This window comes from Castor canadensis, chromosome 11 (assembly GCF_047511655.1).
Source record: "Castor canadensis chromosome 11, mCasCan1.hap1v2, whole genome shotgun sequence".
Lineage (NCBI taxonomy): Eukaryota > Metazoa > Chordata > Mammalia > Rodentia > Castoridae > Castor > Castor canadensis.
Genome location: NC_133396.1, coordinates 43,919,665 through 43,938,264, shown reverse-complemented (window position 1 = coordinate 43,938,264; position 18,600 = coordinate 43,919,665). Strand labels below are relative to the sequence as shown.

The window sequence follows — 18,600 nt, the reverse complement described above, 5'->3', positions numbered from 1 at the left end:
AGCCCTCGCTGAGAGGTGTACGGGTAGGGCAAGGGGGGTCTTCCCGCCTGAGCTAGATCCACCTAGGAGAAGCCAGGATGCGGCTGCGCGGAGGCAACCGCTAGCTGGGCAGGCAGGACCCTAACAGGGTTCGGAAGGGCGGGGAAGGCGCGTGGTGTGAGGCTGAGAATGGTGGGGGCGGGGCTTAGACTAGGATGGGGCGGAGCTAAACACTGGGTCTCCGGCCTGGGGGCGGGGCTAAATTCTGGGGGTTGGACTCGGCTGGGTCGGGAGAGGAGCTAGGGATGGATGAGGCCTGTAAGGTACAGGTCTGAGGTAAGGGGAGGTACTGGAGTTAAAGGTGTGACAGAAGGGCCTGGGAGGAGCTCCGGGCCCGGATGAAGAACGCCGCAGAAGCTTAGACCTCCGTCAGGAAGACTACACAGCCTAGGGCGGAGAGGGGGCAAGCATGAGGCGGAGTTAAGGGCTGGACTGGAGCGCAGCTGAGACTGGAGTTTACAGCTGGGCCGAGGGCTCCGCCGAGCTGAGGTTCAAGGTTGAACTCTACAAGGAAGAGTCCTGTGGAAGAACTGCGCTGAGAGCGATGTGGGTCAGGACTACACTAACGATTCAAAGATGGACAGAGGAAAAGACTGACTTTTGCGATGACAGCGACAGCAGCGGTAAAGAGTGGGACAGATGATTGGAGGCATGGCTGGTGGCTGGTTTGAGGACCCTAGACAGTGCAGAACCAGAGACTGGGTCCTGACGAAGCAGGCAGGGCCAAAGGCCAGGCTGGGTCGGAGGTGGGGTTGGGGGCGGGTTCACGTAGAGCCCTGGTCTAAAGATCTTGAGGCCCTGGAGAATCGCCTGTGGGTTCGGTTGGGACAATCCGACTACAGCCTGGGCTACAACTCTCGGCTGCAGGGCTGGAAGGCAGCACGCAGCCGCTGGCCTAGGGCGCCGCCCTTGAGGCACTGGGTTTAGCTTGGAGCCCGTGGTCCATTGCCCACGCAGGCGCCGGGGACAGGTCGGGCAGTTCCATTGACCGCGAGTGCAGGAAGGAGTCTGGGGATTCCACGCGTGACATCACAATCGCCTCTAGATGGGGGGCGGGGCCGGGAGGCATTTCCTAGGAGACAAAGGAGCACTGCCTCTTCCTTGCTCCCTCCTTGTCCCTCTTTCCTTGTTTCTTCCCTCCTTTTTCCCTCTCCCTTCCCTCTCCCCCATTCTGCTGCTCAGGTGCCCATTCCCTGTGCCTCAAGGGCTAGCTTCTTGCACAGGACGGAAGGATTCTCTACAAATGAGCATCACCTGTGAGTTTTCAGTTAGGTCCCACTACGGAAGAGAATACAAACGTCTCTTTCTTTCAAGCTCTCATCCCTTATTCCTTATAAAGTTCCTTCTGTGTCTAGCCACAGTCACTGCTGAGGGAGCTTTGCACTGCTGCTCTGCTTCCGTTGGAGCTCTTCAGATTGCCTTTCTAAATCCTCTCCCCCTTTGGTCCTTTTTCATTCTCCTCTGCACAACTAGCTGATGGCTGTTAGGCCCAGTTGGGTGTTAGCCAATGGAATAAACAGCTTTGGTCCTGCAGAGGGGCCTCTTGCATAGTGAGTGTAGAGAGCAAGGCCAGGAGAGTCAGAGCAGAGTTTGAATCCTGACCTACATGTGCAGGCCCCAACCTTAGGGTTCAGGTGGGATAAATGAGGCTAAGGAGTTAGGATTAAGTAAAACCAGAGGTTGAGGATTTATCAGTGTTGCAGTTGAAAGGCAGGCATTGTTAAGGAGGTGTCAGCTGGAAGGACAGGTTTCAGATAGGGAGCTGAGTGTGGCTGTGGAGCTTACAACACAGAACGACCCTTTGCTTTAGATATGTGTCTTGTCAGTCAACAGTAAATAGGGCTAAAATAATACAGGTTAGGGAGCCAGGAAGACCTGGGCTTGACTCCGGTCTCTGCCATATGTTAACTTACATCTTTGGACATCTTTAGATAAGAGTTACTTATCCTCTTCTGAGTCTCCATAGAATTTAGAATCAAAGGCATATGCCATGATGGGCACTGGTGGCTCATGCCTATGATACTAGCCTCTTGGGAGGCTGAGTATCCATAAGATCTCAGAACAGTCTGAACAAATAGTTACCAAGAACCCATCTCCAAAATAATCAGAGCAAAGTGAACTGGAAGCCTGGCTCAAGAGTTAGAGTGCCTGCTTTGCAAGCAGAAAGCACTGAGTTCAAACCCCAATACCACCAAAAAAATAAATAAAAGCCCAGCACAGCATGTGGCATTGTGGAAGTGCATAGCTGGGTTTACTGCAGCACAGAAGTCTAGGTCAGAGATGATAAAGATCTGAACTAATCAGAGGCAGATGTGGGGACAGGAAGACATATCAAGTTGGTGTAGAAATGAGAAAAAGGATGATCCTTAGATTTCTAGTTGAAGTGTTGCTGTTAGCAAAGGATATAAGAAAGTGAGGTTAAGCCAGGATTATACACCTATAATCCTAGCACTCAGAAAGCTGAGGCAGGAGGATCAAGAATTCGAGGTCAGGACTGGGGTGTGGTTTAAGTGGTAGAGCACATTTGAGGCCTTGAGTTCAATCCCCAGTACTAAACAAAGAAAAAAAGGAAAAGAAAAAGGCTAGTCAGGGAGTCTTCACTCCCATTTCCTGTGTGAGGAGCAGGAAATGTTTCTTCTATTCCCCCCTACCTCCCACTTCTCCCTACTTTAATCCTGCTATAATAAAATAAATCCTTGCTAAAATTTAAAAAAGAGAGAGAGAGAGAGAGAGATCTATTCAGAGCCAGGTGTGGTAATGCCTGTCTGTTATTTCAGTACTCTGGAGGCTGAAGTAGAAGAATCATGAGTTCAAGGCCAGCATGGGCTACATAGTGAGACCTTGTCTCAAAAAAACAAAAGAGTTAGAGAATGATGAGAGGGAGAGAGATCTGTCATGGAAGTCCAAGGAATGGAATCTGCAAAAGAAAGAGATTGATTGATCTACAGAGTCAGGAGAGATGAGAAGATTTAGCTACTGGGAATTGCTGCTAGGCCTTGGCCTTGGTTATTCTGATCAAAGGGCAGACAACTGCCATGTTGCAGGTAGCTTCACTAAAAGAAAGAGATGAAGTCTCTGAAATCACTGAAGGCAGGTCCTGGGCCTCCTTTATTGGCACCTAGTGGACCTATTCAATAAATGAGTGACTAAATTTGGGTTAGAAAGGAAAAGGGGAGTCTACAGCAATACCACCTTGAATACCTCTGATCTCTGAAGCTAAGCAGGGTTGGGCCTGATTAGTATTTGGATGGGAGACTGCCTGGGAATGCTGGGTGCTGTAGGCTTGAAAGGAAAGGGGGTAGAAGGAGAAGCAGGATCAATAAGATGTTTTTTCATCTTATTGAACTCATGGCCTTCACCTTGAGCCACTCCACCAGCCTTATTTTTGTGAAGGGTTTTTTTGAGCCAGGGGCTCATGGAACTCTTTGCCTGGGCTATCTTCAAACCTCAATCCTCTTGATCTCTGCTAGGATTACAGGTGTGAGCCACCGGTGCCTGTTTTTGTCCCGTTCTCCCCCCCCCACCCCACCCCATAGTACCAAGGTTTGAACTCAGAGCTTCATGCTTGCAAAGTAGGTGCTCTACCACTTGAGCCACACCTGCAGTCCATTTTGCTCTGGTTATTTTGGAGTTAGGGTCTTGAAAACTATTTGCTGGGGCTGCCCTTGAACCATGATGCTCCTGACCTCAGCCTCCTAAGTAGTTAGGATTACAGGGGTGAGTCATCAGCTAGAATTTTTTTTTTTTTTTGCCATTCTGGGGTTTGAACTCAGGGCATACACCTTGAGCCACTTCACCAACCCTTTTTTTGTGATGGGTTTTTTCAAGATAGGGTCTTAACTATTTGCCTGGGCTGGCTTGAACTTCGATCTTCCTGCTCTCTGCCTCCTGAGTAGCTAGGATTACAGGCACAAGCCACAGGTGCTCAGCTAGAATGTTTTGTTTAAAGATGTTCGCACTCATTTGTGCGAGGAGAGCAGTAAAGAGAGAACGTAGATATAGATACTTTGGGTAGGAAGATGGAGGTATACTTCTTCCCCAGACTAGAGGAGTTGATGCGGATAGCAATAGTCAGTGAAAGTGATTGTGAAATTATTTACAGTGAAGAACATTAGCAGCGCAGGAGTTTCCAGAAAATGCTCTCAAGTAATTAATTCATTCATTTAATGAAACTTGAGTATTTATTGTGCTGTAAGAGAAGCAGCTGAACTAAAGGAGGATAATTTAGTACCACTGAATACCTGCTGAAGACCCGAAGCTTTCCTTTCTTAAGTAGGGCTCCAATCTAGTACCTCAAAGGACAAAGCTAGTACTGTGGTGGCCAAGTGCTTGACTAGCATGCATGAGGCCCTGGGTTCCACTCCAGCACCACAAAAACTTGGAGGTATGCCCAGGGCCTCCCTAGGATTACACTCCTGGGAAATGTTCTGCATGCAACTGCTTCTCCTTGCCAACACCCTGGCTCACTCCTAAACACCAGCCCAGCTCCATTGATGCTCTTTTCAAAGTCTTCTGTAACCCTTGCCCCTTCCCCAATCTAAGTAGGTGGCCCTTGTTCTGTGCTCCCCCTCTATCTCACTAATGAACCTCCCCCTGAATCCCTCTCCTCACTCCTCCCTGGGCACCTTGAGAACAGGGACTGTTTTTTGTTTTGTTTTTTAAATCTCTGCATCTCCAGGATGTAGCTGGGGCCTAACACCTGAAGCTTCTCAGGAAATGTTTGTTGAATGAATGGTATGGGGATGGGACTAACTTTGTATTCTTTCAGATATAAACAGGTTACCCAGCTGGGAGAGAGAACCTCTGCTGGCTAGCGTGGCATCCAGCACTGACTTGTCTACCTTTTCCTCAGAAGGTGGGTCTAGGGGACTTGTGGCCCTAGGGGTCCTTACCACCCCTCCCTTGGGAAAACTGACACAGTGGAGAGGAGGAAGCATTTGGTACAGGGACAGGGAGTGAGGTTTTAGTCCTGATGGGTTTACCTCCAGCTGCCTCATCCTCACCATGTCCCCTTCCTCAAGGCCATGATCACCCTTTTCCTTTGTAGAGCATTTTATGGTACAAGATATCTTTAACGCATGTGAATTAAGTCCTTCCAACAACCGTGCAGAATAGATATTACCTCCATTTTTCCATCCTGTTTTGTGGATAAGGAAAAAAGAGGCTCAGAAGTAATTTGCCCTATATCACCAAGCTAGTGAGTGACAGAGGCAAAATTTGAACTCAGGTTGGTCTGACTCCCAAGTTCAGGGCATGTGCCACTATGCTGCCCTTTGCCCCAGTTCAGCAGTGCTGAAGAACCCCAAGGTTGGGGTGATGTTCCAAGGTCCTTATTTTACACCTCCTTTATTTCCTCTGGGATAAAGGGCACAGGGAAAGGAGATCACCAAGTGGGTCAAAGGTATTGTGGGGAACCCAGGAGTTTAGGGAAAGGGAAGGAAGAACAAAGAGAAAGCCTCAGACCATGCTTATGTCTGAGGCACTTTATGGCCACTTGGACTTCCATACCCTTGACCTGGGGGTTAAATCCTGGCTGGTGGCTAGCATGTCTTTGCCCCAATTTCATCCCTCATGGGAACGAAGTAAAGGCACAACCCCTACGGCCTTTGAAGGGGGTTAGCCAGGTACAGAGCACCTGGGCTGCAGTGGAACTCACCACTTTCTCCGTAGGCAGAGCCCATGCTAAGGGAGCCTGCAATAGGGCCCCTTGTTCTCTGCCTGGTGTGTGATACCTCTGGCTCCTGGGCTGTGAGGGTCATGTGGTGCCACCCAATGTGCTTACCTTTTAGATGGGGGCTGAGGAGAGTGAGTCAGAGGTGAGGTATGGGGTGGTCCTTGGAAAACTCCCATAGCTGAGACAAAGCAGGAGATTTTTCCATCTCCCATAGCGCCCCTCCCTCCCCCCAGGTCAGGAGGAGCAGGCAAGGAGTGTGCTGCGCAGTGGTCAGGTCTCTGCAGGTCCAGGCCACCACACCATTGCAGGCCTTGGGGCTGGAGTGAATCAAAGAGGCACTGAGGTCAGATGGAGGCTAACTGGACAGGGTAGGTACTGGAACTGAGGCTGCAGTTGTGAGTTCTGATGGCTGCTGGGGTGTAGCTGGAACTCCAAGCAGTTGTGAGGGCAGCAGGAATTGGGAGGGCAATGGAGGGTGGGATCCTACAGAAGTGAGGGGAAGGAGATGGCAGGGTGTCACAGGGCAGCAAGGGGGGATTTGGGAGGGAGGACCTCCTGTGTGTCAGATGTGGCACCGTTTTTTAAGGAGTCTGCAGGCACAGACAGGCTTCATGTAGTAGGTAGTGGACAGGGAAGTGCTGAGAGCTGCAGTGACTACTGGGCTGAGTTGTCACTATGGATATAGAATAGCTTGGAGTGGGTACAGTGAGAGGCAGTGGGTGAGGATTTAGATTGAGGTGTGCTGTGATGCTCCCAAGTGATCCAAACTCCTCTTCCCTCAGGTGAATGCAAGGAGAATGACAGGTGCTGCTGGAAACATAAAAAATGTGCTGGGCACATCATTCATCCCTTCCTGGACTATGGCCACCACAACCTGCACCTCCACTCTGTCAGCCACTGTGACTGTGATTCTAGGTGAGGGCCCCTGCCTTGGGGACCTTAAGGCAGAACCAAGTCCAAACTCTTGTTTTTGTCAGCTTAGCATGGCTCTGACAGCCTGGCCTTAGCTTATAAATCCTGTTCTCCAAGACTAGGGAGGTCTTTTTAGCCTGGGCCAAACGCAGCAGTAGTCCACTATCCCTCTGGGCCCCTTGGGAGTCATGGATATGTGGGAGCCAGCTTAGAGTCTGATGTGTGGCAGGCTGAAGGACTGCTCAGAGAAGACAAATAGCAGCAGCTCCCAAGACGAGGGCCCCACCTGCTCCAGAGATGTAGGCTCAACCTGCTTCAACATCATCCAGACCCCTTGCTTTGAGCTTATTCCAGAGGAGGAGTGTGTAGAGCGCTTCTGCTATGGCTGGTGAGTGCTGGCTGATGGAGATGGGTCTGCAAGGGGCACTGCCCCCATTCCATGTCAACCTACTCTTCTTGTCCCCTCCTGCCAGGTGCAAAAGCTACAAGCCTGTCTCTGTGGCAGTAATTCACCATCCCATCCACCATGAGTGTGAGGAAGATGACCTAAATGAAGAGGAAGAAGAAGAGGAGGAAGAAAGCCAGCCTCCCATCCCAACTCAGCTGGGACCCACTGCCACGCCCACTGACCAAGGCACCTGCACAGCCACTGTGACCCCTGACTCAGCAGCACCCATCACCATCTGGCGCTCTGAGAGCCCTACAGGGAAAAGCCAGGGAAGCAAAGTGATCAAGAAGGTAAAGAAAAAGGAAAAAGAGAAAGAGAAAGAGGAGACACCAGATGAGAAGGCAAAGCTGAAGAAAAAAGCCAAGAAGGGCAAGTTGACTAAGAAGAAAAGCCCGGTGAAATCGGAGTCTTCACCTCCAGACTTGAGCCGATCATTAAGCCCAAGGGAGTTGGCCAGAATGTCAGAATCCAGCCCAGAGAGCCGGGAAGAGCTGGAGAGTGAGGACAGTTACATTGACCGGGGGCAGGAACCCTCCAGTGAGGACATTTTGGAATCATCATCACCCAGGAAAAGAGAGAAAAACACTGCCCAGGCCAAGAAGCCTGGGGTTAATAAGACCTCACAAGCCAGAAAAGTGTCCAAAAGGAAATCTCCCCCAGTGTCCAACCCCAATTTTAGTTGAGGCCAGGGCAACCAGAGTGAAGAATAAATGCCATCAAGCCTGTAGCTGACCCCCTAACTGCTATTCTCTCTTTCTCCAACAGGGCCACTTCTTGGGGGGAGGGGGCAGGCTCTGTGCTTACCACAGCCAAGGGGCCAGGGGCTGCAAGGATTCTCTCTCAAAGGGCAATCCAGTTTTCAAGGAGGAAGCCCATGGGAAGTTTGGTGAGAGGGAGAGGGCACAGGATTGTTTTATGGTAACATCTTAGGACCAGGGTAAAAGAGTACATCCAGCATGGAGGCAGGTTTCCCACCCCTGGGAGTCTGTTGTGTGAAACCCACTTCTGGGATAGGCAGCACTTATGCAGTGATAGCTCCAATAAACTGAACCGCATCACCCACTCTGCCACTGTGCTTGGCCTTTCCCTCAACTAGTGGCCATGGGGAAGAGGCTTGTGGTACCAAGGGAGCATGACCTTCCCAGCTGGTATGGTCCTGCTCCTGCTAGACCCTTGCAGACCTTTTGTGCTATAAAGGAAGCAAAATTGAGTTCCCACCAGACCAGCCTCTTCCCTTAGCTCTTGCCAGTACATAGCCAAAAAAAGCAGGGGTAGGAGCTCATCAGGTATGGCAGTGACCTTTTCTGACTCCTCTGTAGAGTCCCAAGCAGAAGGGAGTGAGGGGCCCTCACTCTTCTAGCCCTGACTTACAGTACTACAAGATGAAGTCCTTGTGAAGAAGCAGGGAGATGAGTTTAGAACAAAAAAAAGTGGTAGGGCTGAATGGTCCCAAGCCAAGAATGAGGGGAGGGGTGGGCCTCCCCTGCAACTTGTCAACTTCTTTTTCCAGGCCTCTTTGTGTGAGACAGAGCAGGCGGTTATGGGACTCATCCTGGGGTAGAAACCCCTAACTGGCTCAGGTGGTCAGGAGCCAAGGCCCAGCAGGGAAAAGGAAAGAAGGGGTTGCAGGGGCTCAAGCTGAGAAACCCAGATTTACTTCCTTTCTCTTACTATGCAGGGAAGATAGGTAGCACAGTGGACAGGGCAGCTGTGTGTATAATGACAGCAGCTAATATTTACGAGGTGTCAGGCCCTGGCTGAACAATTCATACTGTCCTCATAGACTGAGGCAGGTGTCACCATCTTCCTTTCAGATAGCCAGCCTAAGACATAAGAAGTTAACATAGGGTCACAGGGCTCAGAAGAAACAGAGATATAACCCCAAGGAGTCTGAATCCTCACCTGACAGATTGGGGGAGAGAGTTGAGGGGAGCATTAGGAACTCCAAACTCTGCTTTGAAGCCACCCTTTGCAGGTAGAGAGCTGGAGAGGTTGTAGCAGCGAGTGCTCTGGAGAAACACTTTATTCAAATGACAGGCAGGAAGCACGGCAGCAGCAGATACGTGAGGATGGGCAAGCAGGGACTGGCAGGTCAGTACTGCTCCCTCATGTCCCCCACAATCCTGCCTTGATAGCCACCAAAGTGTTGGTATCAGGACCAGAAATACTTTTTCTTCCTCTCCTTCCTGCCCCAAACTGAATAAATAGCATCCCTCTCCCGCCAAGGGCTGGGGAGATGTACGAGCTGAGCTTGGTGCCGAATGCAGTCAGAGTCAGGTAAGGGCAGAAGCTCAAAATGGCTTTAGGGAGTACAATACAAACTGCTCCACTCTTGTTCTCATCTTTCGCTTCCTCCTCCCTGCCATACTCCCCTCCCAGCTTGATCCCAGAGCAGGTAGTTGGTGCAGGTCTAGGGTCAGAAAATTGCTGCTTGGTGTACACTGAGCTCAAGCTCACAAGGCCATCCAGCCTGTCATCCATTCAGGCTGACCACCAAAAAGAATGTCACTTCACGCCACTTTATGGACAGAAAAGGAGGGTCAGGGAGTGAGGTGGTGGTTGGCCAGGCCTCTCGCAGCCTCAGAGATAACCAGAGTCTGAGGATCAGGCCCCCTACCGATCCATCTCGTCCAGGAGTGGGGTCGCATCGCCAGCAATGGACATGGGGGTGCTTTCGATCATGGGACTGGGGGAAGGCCGAGGTGTCAGCCGCTGCTTCTGTTTCCGCCGTTCTGCCTCCTTCTCCTGTAGCCACTGCTCTGCCATCTTCCCCCAGTCGATGGCTGCATGGCTGTTGGACCTGGAAAGAGGGAGGAAGGACCTATGAGATCAGTATTCTGAGGCTCACTAGAAGGAAGCCATCTCACCAGCCACTGGCAAGTGCCTGCCCTTATAGAAAGAAACCTCACACCTATGCACAGCAGCCCTCTGTGGCCAGACTTCTCTTTTGTCTTCCCCCAGAAACCAGTACCCCTGGGGACATCATGTGGGTCTTTAATTCTCAGAGGATCCAGACCACCTGACCATATTAATCCCTTGGGCCTTATGACAACATCTGTCTCAACTAATAACCTGTTTGTGCTGCCACCTGTATACTTACTTTGGCTGCTGCTGCCGTTGCCGGGAGCTGGAAGAAGGCTGGGGTTGGGCCTGAGCAGACTGTGGGGTGGTGTTGGCTTGGAGCTGGTGGTACTGTGGTGTGGTGATGGGCTGGCTTGGGGTTGTGTAGGAGTAGCTGGGAGTCATTAGTGGTGTGGCCACTGGCTGCTGGGCTGGCGTTGGGAACACCTGGAGAGACATGGATGGAGAAGTAGGGATGGGTTCTGGGCTTGTTTGGCTTTGCTGTAAATTTCTGGCAAGCTGTGAGGGTAGGCTCAGCACAGGGCTTTCTGCTTGTAGTTGAGCAGTAGAAGGAAGGCAATGGGATGCTACTGGCACCACAAAGCAGCCCACCAGTCTCAAAACCTTAGGTTTCTAATGGCTTGAGGGTTTCAAAGATTCTAAAGAACTCTGTGGAAAGGCCAGGCCCTTTCTTATTCCATGCCCTTTCAAATGGGCCATGGAAAAGAAACATCTATTGGAGATTGTGCTTTAACGCTGGGATGGCCCTGTCTATGCATATGAAGCACCCACCACCCCAATGGTGGGCTTGGCCAGAGGACCTGGGTCTGTGGGTAAAAGATGCCTTCTCTGTCATTCCTCCCCACCCTGTGCAGGGAACCTCCATCCCAAGTCACATACATGGTAGGCACTGCTGCCTCCTCCACTGCCACCATAGCCATATTGGCTGGAGGCCCACTGAGCTGGGGTGGCATTAGGGTTCTGTCCCTGGCCTGTCACGGCAGCAATGGCACTGAACATCTGCGAAGTCATGTTCTGGGGTAAGGCGTTCACAGCCCGTGTCAGATCTGTAAGTATAGAGGCAGGATGGGCATGTTAGAAATGAAAGTCCTTATAGCCCCTCCCTTCATACTCCCAAGCCTGAGCACCCCACCTGCAAGGTTGATGTTGGCTGGGGTAGCATTGATAGAGGCAGGGGTCCGTGTCCTGCTGCTGCTACTGGGGGTGATGCCTGTAGGAAATGGCTGTAGTTAGTTATGTCCCTCCAGAAACCTATTTTTGGCTTCTCAATTCAGGTGGGAGGAGGTAAACCTGCACAGGCCCAGTGGATAGAGTACCTCCATGCAGCAATGACAGCCTACCTTTTTACCTGTCCCCTAGAAGATCAGTGATCACCCTATGTATCCTTCCCACTGCAGCCCAGAAGTCAGGGGAGAGCACTTACCTGGTACTGGGTCCTGGTAGTGATCCTTAAACCACCTAAAAAGTCCATTCACAGTTGGGAAGATCTGGCCTCGGTACCGGAATCCTTCAGGAGTCACTGTTACATATTCTATCCTGGGATTTTTAGAATGAAACATGCATAAGATACCACTTAGGGCTAGTTGTTGAGAGAGCAACCAGAATAGATGTCCACCATGTGCAGTAGCCATACTTGGTGCTGGGGCAAAGGACAGGTAATGGCCCATCCCTGGCCCTGTGAAAGGCAGATGCACATGGCAGTCAAGGCCAAAGAGTCAGTGGCCCTGTGTACTCCAAATAAGCTGCTAAAGGAAGGCTTGCTGGAAGGTTCAGTGAAAGAAGCATAAGGCAGCACACTACAGGTAAGGGCAAGACCAAGGTCACAATGTCAGTGTTAGAAAGGGGCCTCCTCCCAGGGCAGCAAAGTACGGCTTTTAAGCAGAGATTGTAAGTGCCCTGAAAGGTGGTTATCCCTTATTCAACACTTCTGAGAACAGTAGCATTAAGTTCAGACCTTGTTCTAGTTCTAGTCTGAACTTTGCCACTTACCACCTTTGTGATTCTGCAACAAATTACTAAACCCGGGTGTTCATTTATAAAATGAGGGTAATAGTATTTAAATCTATGGAATGGGTGTGAGGATTAAATGAGCAAGTACAAACAGCACTTACCACAACACTTAACAGGGCTGTGCTCAATCAAGAAGAGCTAGCAACAGCCAGCAGACAATGTTAAATGTGGCAAATTCTCACATGTACTCAGGTGATACCTGCCTCCTAAATTTCCAAGTGTAAAGTCTGCCACACCAGGAGTGTAAAAGAGTCTGCTCCTTTCCAAGAGAAGTCATCATAGTGTATCTGCTCCCAGGTACTGTTCCTCTTGGGACAGTTTCCAGTCCCCATACAGCCCTGGCTTACACTCTCTGGAAGAATGTTGGTAAGTCAGGAAAAGCTTCTGAGAAAGAAGCATGATATTCTAGGAGTGCCCAAGACAGTTCAGTTCAGAGTTATATGGCCCCTGAGTCTTGCTAAAGTTTTAAGCCATGCATCACATGAGATCAGTACAGTGATAAAGGAGAAATACATATACCCTGGCTAAGAGGAGAATGGGCTGGAGCCTGGGCAGAGAAGGCTTGTATGATTAGTATGCGGAAAAGATACAAGAAAGCAGACCTAGTGAGGTGCCAGTGGTTCACACCTGTAATCCTAGCTACTTGGTAGGCTGAGATCTACAAAATCACAACTTGAGGCCTGTTCAGGCGAATAGTTTGTGAGACACCTGCCCATCTCCAAAATAACCAAAGTGAAATGGACTGGAGATGTGGAACAAGTGGTAGAGTGCCTGCTGTGCAAGTATGAAGTTCCGAGTTCAAACCCTCGCACCACCAAAAGAAGAAAGCAGGCCTAAGGAAACTGAACACTCCTCCAGGATGAACTAGAGGGAGGCAGGTAAAAGAATATCTCAGGAAGGGAAGCCTACCATTACACACAGAAGTGTGAAGAACAGGAGACAAGAGAGATGACCCTTTACCCTTCAGTCAGGCACAAGAGCTAGGACACTGCAATATCAGTGAGCTACCATGTGCTGAGCCCTGGGGAGGGTGAAATGGGGCAGAAAGACCAGTGTGATGCCCCAGTCTTGCCAAGCAGTGCAGCATGCCATAGTGCCATCACCCTCGGAGGGAAAGTGAAGGGAAAGGAACTCCTTTCTCAGTGCTAACCAGATACTGCCTTTCTTAGGCAAATCCTCACCTTTTGCCTCTAAATCATAAAACTTTTCCCCACCTCCAACCTCTGCCTCCATTCTGAACATTAGAGGGGAAAGGCAGGCAGGCAGAACCAGAGTGACAAGCTTCCTTCTAGCCTGTCTGTGAACCCCAGCGGCAGCACCTTCTCAGCACCAGTGCTCACCTGGGTTTACCCCGGGGCTGGTATCCCAGGAGGAACTTGCCGGGCAGTTCCTTGCAGGCACAGATGAAATAAGGGATGAAGGTGGGCTTCTCCTTCTTAGTTTTGATGAGCAGCTCCTCTAATTTCTGGGGGTAGAATGAGGGTGAGAGGTTGGGACAGCAGCATGCTTGGAGTGGTACACAATGTCTGGCATATATACATGTATACTTCCTTCACCACCTGAGTGTTTCCCCTGAAGGGAAAGCAGACACCTTTAAGAGCCTGAAAAGTATCACCCCTTAGAGGGTCCTGGGCTCACCTTGCGGTCCCCACCACTGCAGTCCTGGTAATACTTGTGGTTCAGAAGGTCCCGGGCAAAGGATGCCATGGGCTGAACATAGCGGGCAACAATCTCATCCAAATCTTCAAATTCCTATGAAAAGAACATAAAGGCTCCACAGGGCATATCCAGAGCAGCTAGGACTCCTGGCCCTTCATCAAATCTACCTTGAAGAGAATCCACAGCAGAGGGTGGACTTCCTGGTCCTGCTGATGCATCTCTACTACAAAGTCCCCTCAATTTATCCACCAGTTTTAGTCATGCCCAGAAACAATGGTTTATGGGACACAAATTCTTTCAAGTCCTAACTGTGGCTCTTTCCAAGTGTTTGGGAATAGTGGGGAACTTCAGCAGATTTCTCTTCACTGAACATAGGAAAGAAATTTGATACATGTGTATGCACATTCACATGTGTTTTTTGCTCTTCTTCACTAGTTTTAAGTAGTCTATTTTAAAATTTGAGCTGGGTGCTGGTGGCTCATGCCTATAATCCTAGCTACTTAAGAGGCAGAGATCAGGAGGATCGCCGTTTGAAGCCAGCCCAGGCAAATAGTTTGCAAGACACTATCTCAAAAAAACCCATCATAAAAAAGGGCTGATGGAGTGGCTCAAAGTGGAGTGGCCCTGAGTTCAAACCCAGTACTCCCACCCCCCAATTAAGTACAGGGAAGGAAGAAGCAAAATATAACAAAATTGATAAATGACCATTCTGCAAACCACTTCCTGTTTTATTGCTTTCAACAACTAAAATGTATTATACAGCCAAGATATTAATGTCAACTGAAAGTAGTCAGAAAAGGCTTGTTTCTAGAATCAGGAGTGGGATTAGCAGGTGGCCAGACATGGCTCTCACCTCACTGTTGATCCACAGAGTGGCTCCCAGGCTGAAGGCATTTTCCTTGCCCTCCTCCCGCACATCCACATGCTGGTAGATGCCATCACTGACTTTCCAGGTTACTGTCAGGTGGTTCTCCCCTTTGCTGCTTGGTCGGATGATAACATCTCCCTGGTCCATGGTCTCCATCATCTTTTCTGCTTGCTTGAAATTGATGTTGTGGAAGGATGGGTGTGCAATCACTCGCTTTATGTATGCTGAAGAGGGCAGGGGAGGACAACCAGATGATGGACTAGCAACAGGACAGACCAGGGCTTAGTTTCTGACCCACTATGGAATTCTGAAATTCTTTCACCCTTCTGAACCTGATGTGAATGATGTGTTAGCCTGGGTTCCTAGGATGCTGGAGACATTAACAGTTACAATGCCTTAGTAAACAAAACATGATCAAAGGGACCCTGGTTCTAGCCCTACCCATACTTCCCTTTCATGACACGTTGAAGCTGAGCACCCAGTTCCAATGGAAGAGATCAATGAATATGTATCCTGTGGCCCCTGTCCTATAGCAGGATTCAGGCGCACAGGTACAGTGGTGGGCATACTCACTGGTCCGCTGCTGCTTCCGCTTCATGTCTTCTTCCTGCTTGTGGTCTGCTGCTTCAGCATCAAAGTCATAGTAAGTGTCCTTGGGAAGTTTCCATTCATTGTTTCTGTCCATAAGGTCTGAGGTGCGGCAGGTCAAGTCTGCACTGAACTTCTCGATGTCAATCTTCATGATGCGGCAGTGAACAGTCATTCCCACCTATATCCACAGAACATGTGAGCTGGAAGGGACAAAGATGATCTAGCCCTATTTCACATTTGAGAACACCAAAATCCAGGCAGAAAGGTAGGACTTGTCCAAATCCAGCCAGAACAACAGGCCAGGACTTGCTCTTAATATACACGAAACCAACTTAAGCCTGTGGAAATCTCAGGTCGCTGACACGTTCCCTTAAAATTACCTGCTCACTGCTCCCATGGCATGATCAAATGCTGGCTGCCTTTTTTGGAGGGGAAGCCAATTAAGAGGTATTTTCTGCACCTTCCCAATTTAAGCTGCCAACCTCCCCTGTCCCATTCCCACCTTTTTTTTTGGTGTACTAGGGCTTGAATTCAGGGCCTTCTGTTTACACTTGTGCAAGCATACTACCACCTGAGCCACTTCTCTAGCCCCTTTTGCTATTTTTAGCCCTCTTAGCTATTTTTTGAATAGGATTTTATGTTTATACTTGGGCTGGCCTGGATGGCTATGCTTCTATTTATGCTTTCTGTGTAAGTGGGATGATAGGCACATGTCACCATGTTTAGCTTTTTTTTTTTGGAACTACTGGGGTTTGAACTTAGGGGCTCATGCTTGCCAGGCAGGTGCTCAACCACTTGAGCCACTCCGCCAGCCCTTCTGGTATGTGTGTGCGGTGGGTATTTTCAAGATAGGATCTTGCAAACTATTTGCCTGGGCTGGCTTTGAACTGCTAAGATTACAGACATGAGCCACCACTGCCCAGTTTTGCCTAGTTTTTTAAATCGGTTAAGATGGAGTCTCCTGACATTTTTGCTCAGGCTGGCCTCAAACTACAATCCTCTCCACCTTCCAAGTAGCTAGGATTATAAGTGTGAGTCACCATGCCTGACTCTGACTTGAGCCCTACTATCCAAATATTGGCTAAAGTCAGTCACTCTGCATGGCTGTTTTCCTGTTGAAATTCTCCCCAGACTCCGAATTAGGAATACCTCTCCTTACCTCTCCCAAGTCCACAGCTTTCCTAGATGCGTAACACTTAAAACCAGAGACTTTGGCAGATTTAGTCTCAGCTGTGTTATTAACTGACTGGGTTATCTGAAGTCACATTGGATTTCTCTGACAAAAGAAGATAATGTTTCCTTCCTATTGGACTGTGGGATTAGAGACCTCATACATCAATGTAGAGTACTGGTGTCTAGTGGGTGATAGTAAACAGGAGTATGGCAGAAGAACAGGACAGAGAGGGAGCTTAGAGATTTGCTACCAACCTCGCAGGCAGAGATCATTAGAAGGTTCCTTCTGTAATGATTGGTTCTGCTGTGAAAACTCAGATGTGCCCTGTGCCATGAAGCTGTGCCATGAGTAATTTGGTGGGGATGAAGCCAGTGACACCATCCTTTTAAATCTCCTATAGCTGTACCGCCTGGCCTGAGAGAATAGGCAGAGCCTTTCTTTTGTGCAACATGTGATGCTGGGCCCTGTTTCCTGCCCTTTGCTGAAACCCCAGCTTCCCACACAGGAAGCGAGCCCTCTCTCTAAGGGCTGGCAACTGGTAGAAACTGTTTTATAAAGGCAGACAAAAGCTGCTACTCATTCAGATGCTTCTCATTCAGTTTCTTCCAGCTAATCATAGCCCTCCCTGAAACTCACTCTACCAGCAGCTACTGGGAACAGAGCCTAATTTTTGGTGGGAACAGTCTGAAGTTAGACAGCCTGACTGGGGCTGCTGGAAACTGCCCTACATCTTTAGGCAAGTCATTCATCTACCTTTACTCGCTCCTCTGGCCGCTTTACCACTTTGTCACTGAGGAATTTGGTGGGGATGAAGCCGGTGACACCATTGTCTAGCCGTGTTTTGACACCAATAGCTTGGCCAGGGCATGAACCGCTGTCAAAGTGGTTCCAAACCTGAAGAAAACATGAGAGGAGGTTGGTCATTAAGATTCTGGAGGTTGCAATTTCAGAAGAGTAGCCAGGGCTGCTATAATTTATTTTGCCACTGACACTTGGCACTAGTCTAAAACACAGCTCAGTCACCCACGAAAGGAAAATTTGAACATCCACAGTGTTCCTTGACTCATAGCTAATGCCTGACACCAAGGATCATCAGTTATCTTTTATACTTATCTAACCTACATCCCTCTAGCTCTAACTGAGGCCCCTCCTGTTTTGTTCTGTCCTAGTGAACAGAACAAGAGATAACAAGTATCTATGTCAGCTTTCTTAGGACAGCTTTGCTAAAGTGGACCAGGCATTCCTTGGCTGTCTTAAATCCTGGACAAATAACAGACTCTTCTACTGGGTGAAGTTGAGAAACTCTCTTTTACAATCTTCCGAAGACCCAGGGAAAGTGTTTAGGTGGCTTCAATGACTTCTGACCATCAGAAAAGCAGGAACTGTCTAGAGGAATCCAGGAAAGTGTGGAGAATATAAAAATTGGAGAGATCCTGGAGATATCTTCTGATAAACATGTATAGAGATGCTATACCCACCCTGTAGTTAAGAAATGCATGTCCTCATTTTGTAATTTGCTAGTGATATGAAGAGAATGGGATGAGAGTTAAAGGCTAGGGTGACTACACCAGAAAGAAAGACAACAGGTAGGCAACTTCTCAGTAATATATGGAGGACTTTGTGCTACCCTGTATGTGTTCTATCCCTCTTCTTTGTATACTTGTTTGTTGAAAGCATATTCTAATATCCCCATTTCTGACTCCTTTCTAGGTCATCAGACCATTCAAAGAAACCCACTGACTACAATGATGCTGCAGCACTTACCTCGCTTAGTTCAGGGAAATTGTCCTGCTGACAGAAGGGGCACTGCCACAACCCTGTCTCATCATTGCGAATGGCCTGGTCATAGCTCTCACCCTGTGGGCGCCTGTGAGCAATACCAGTGACATTGCAGATGATGAGCTTTCCTGGAGGAGAGAAGGACCAGACAGGCTGAGAAAATGAAGAGGTGACTCCTTCCCACCAACCTAGTAGCGGCAAAACATCTGTCTTATAGCATCTCCACTGATATCCTTCCCATCCCTGAGAAAGCAGACCGTTCCCTGATTTAACAGGGGGAAAATAAGGCCTATAAGAGTGATTCCTTAGGAAGCTATAAGTGTAACTTGATCTTGAACTCATTTTTGACATCCAAACTAGGCCCAACATTCTTTGTATTTTTCTTTTCTTTTTTTCAGTACTGGGGCATGAGCCTACAATACAGGCATGAGCCACTGGCACCCGGTTCCTTTATATTTTCATCACCTTCTCTTTTCCTCCATTCCCATTCTATTTTTTTGTGGTACTGAACACATTCTTTTTTTTTTGCAGTACTAGGGCTTGAACTCAGGACCTTCACTTTGAGCCACTTCACCAGCCCTATT

The 18,600-nt window shown here is 49.0% G+C and overlaps 2 protein-coding genes and 1 pseudogene across 6 annotated transcripts in view; 2 read left to right on the top strand and 1 right to left on the bottom strand.

The window, feature by feature from the left end:
• The first annotated feature begins 231 nt into the window (after positions 1-231).
• Proca1 (protein interacting with cyclin A1) lies at positions 232-7,800 on the top strand. Of its 4 annotated transcripts, XM_074046459.1 has the most exons (6): positions 232-662; positions 4,808-4,894; positions 5,947-6,081; positions 6,496-6,628; positions 6,855-7,013; positions 7,099-7,800. In XM_074046459.1, the coding sequence occupies exons 1-6, from the start codon at positions 584-586 to the stop codon at positions 7,754-7,756; spliced, it is 1,251 nt and encodes a 416-aa protein (XP_073902560.1). In that variant the 5' UTR covers positions 232-583; the 3' UTR covers positions 7,757-7,800. The 4 variants fall into 4 exon arrangements, with proteins under 4 accessions (XP_073902560.1, XP_073902561.1, XP_020018550.2 ...); XM_074046460.1 differs by lacking the exon at positions 6,855-7,013; XM_020162961.2 differs by lacking the exon at positions 5,947-6,081 and having other exon boundaries at positions 233-662.
• On the top strand, positions 3,215-3,323 carry LOC141414307 (5S ribosomal RNA; annotated as a pseudogene).
• A 1,278-nt stretch (positions 7,801-9,078) lies between the features above and the next one.
• The window catches only part of Supt6h (SPT6 homolog, histone chaperone and transcription elongation factor), a 34,570-nt gene continuing 25,048 nt past the window's right edge, over positions 9,079-18,600 (bottom strand). For both annotated transcript variants that reach the window (XM_020162959.2, XM_074046457.1), the window contains 11 exons: positions 18,002-18,144; positions 16,991-17,131; positions 15,046-15,241; positions 14,458-14,696; positions 13,584-13,697; positions 13,286-13,410; positions 11,359-11,471; positions 11,068-11,145; positions 10,815-10,981; positions 10,174-10,361; positions 9,079-9,873 (listed from right to left, as the gene is read on the bottom strand). In XM_020162959.2, coding sequence (XP_020018548.1) covers positions 9,687-9,873; positions 10,174-10,361; positions 10,815-10,981; positions 11,068-11,145; positions 11,359-11,471; positions 13,286-13,410; positions 13,584-13,697; positions 14,458-14,696; positions 15,046-15,241; positions 16,991-17,131; positions 18,002-18,144 — 1,691 coding nt within the window. In that variant the 3' untranslated portion in view covers positions 9,079-9,686. The remainder of the gene's footprint in view (positions 9,874-10,173; positions 10,362-10,814; positions 10,982-11,067; positions 11,146-11,358; positions 11,472-13,285; positions 13,411-13,583; positions 13,698-14,457; positions 14,697-15,045; positions 15,242-16,990; positions 17,132-18,001; positions 18,145-18,600) is intronic.

Excerpts from the sequence above, each read along its gene's own strand:
- Proca1 (XM_074046459.1), top strand. The coding sequence starts at position 584 with ATGTGGGTCAGGACTACACTAACGATTCAAAGATGGACAGAGGAAAAG. Across the intron at positions 4,895-5,946 it reads GTCTACCTTTTCCTCAGAAG|GTCAGGAGGAGCAGGCAAGG; the intron begins GTGGGTCTAGGG and ends CCCTCCCCCCAG. Across the intron at positions 6,629-6,854 it reads CACTGTGACTGTGATTCTAG|GCTGAAGGACTGCTCAGAGA; the intron begins GTGAGGGCCCCT and ends GATGTGTGGCAG.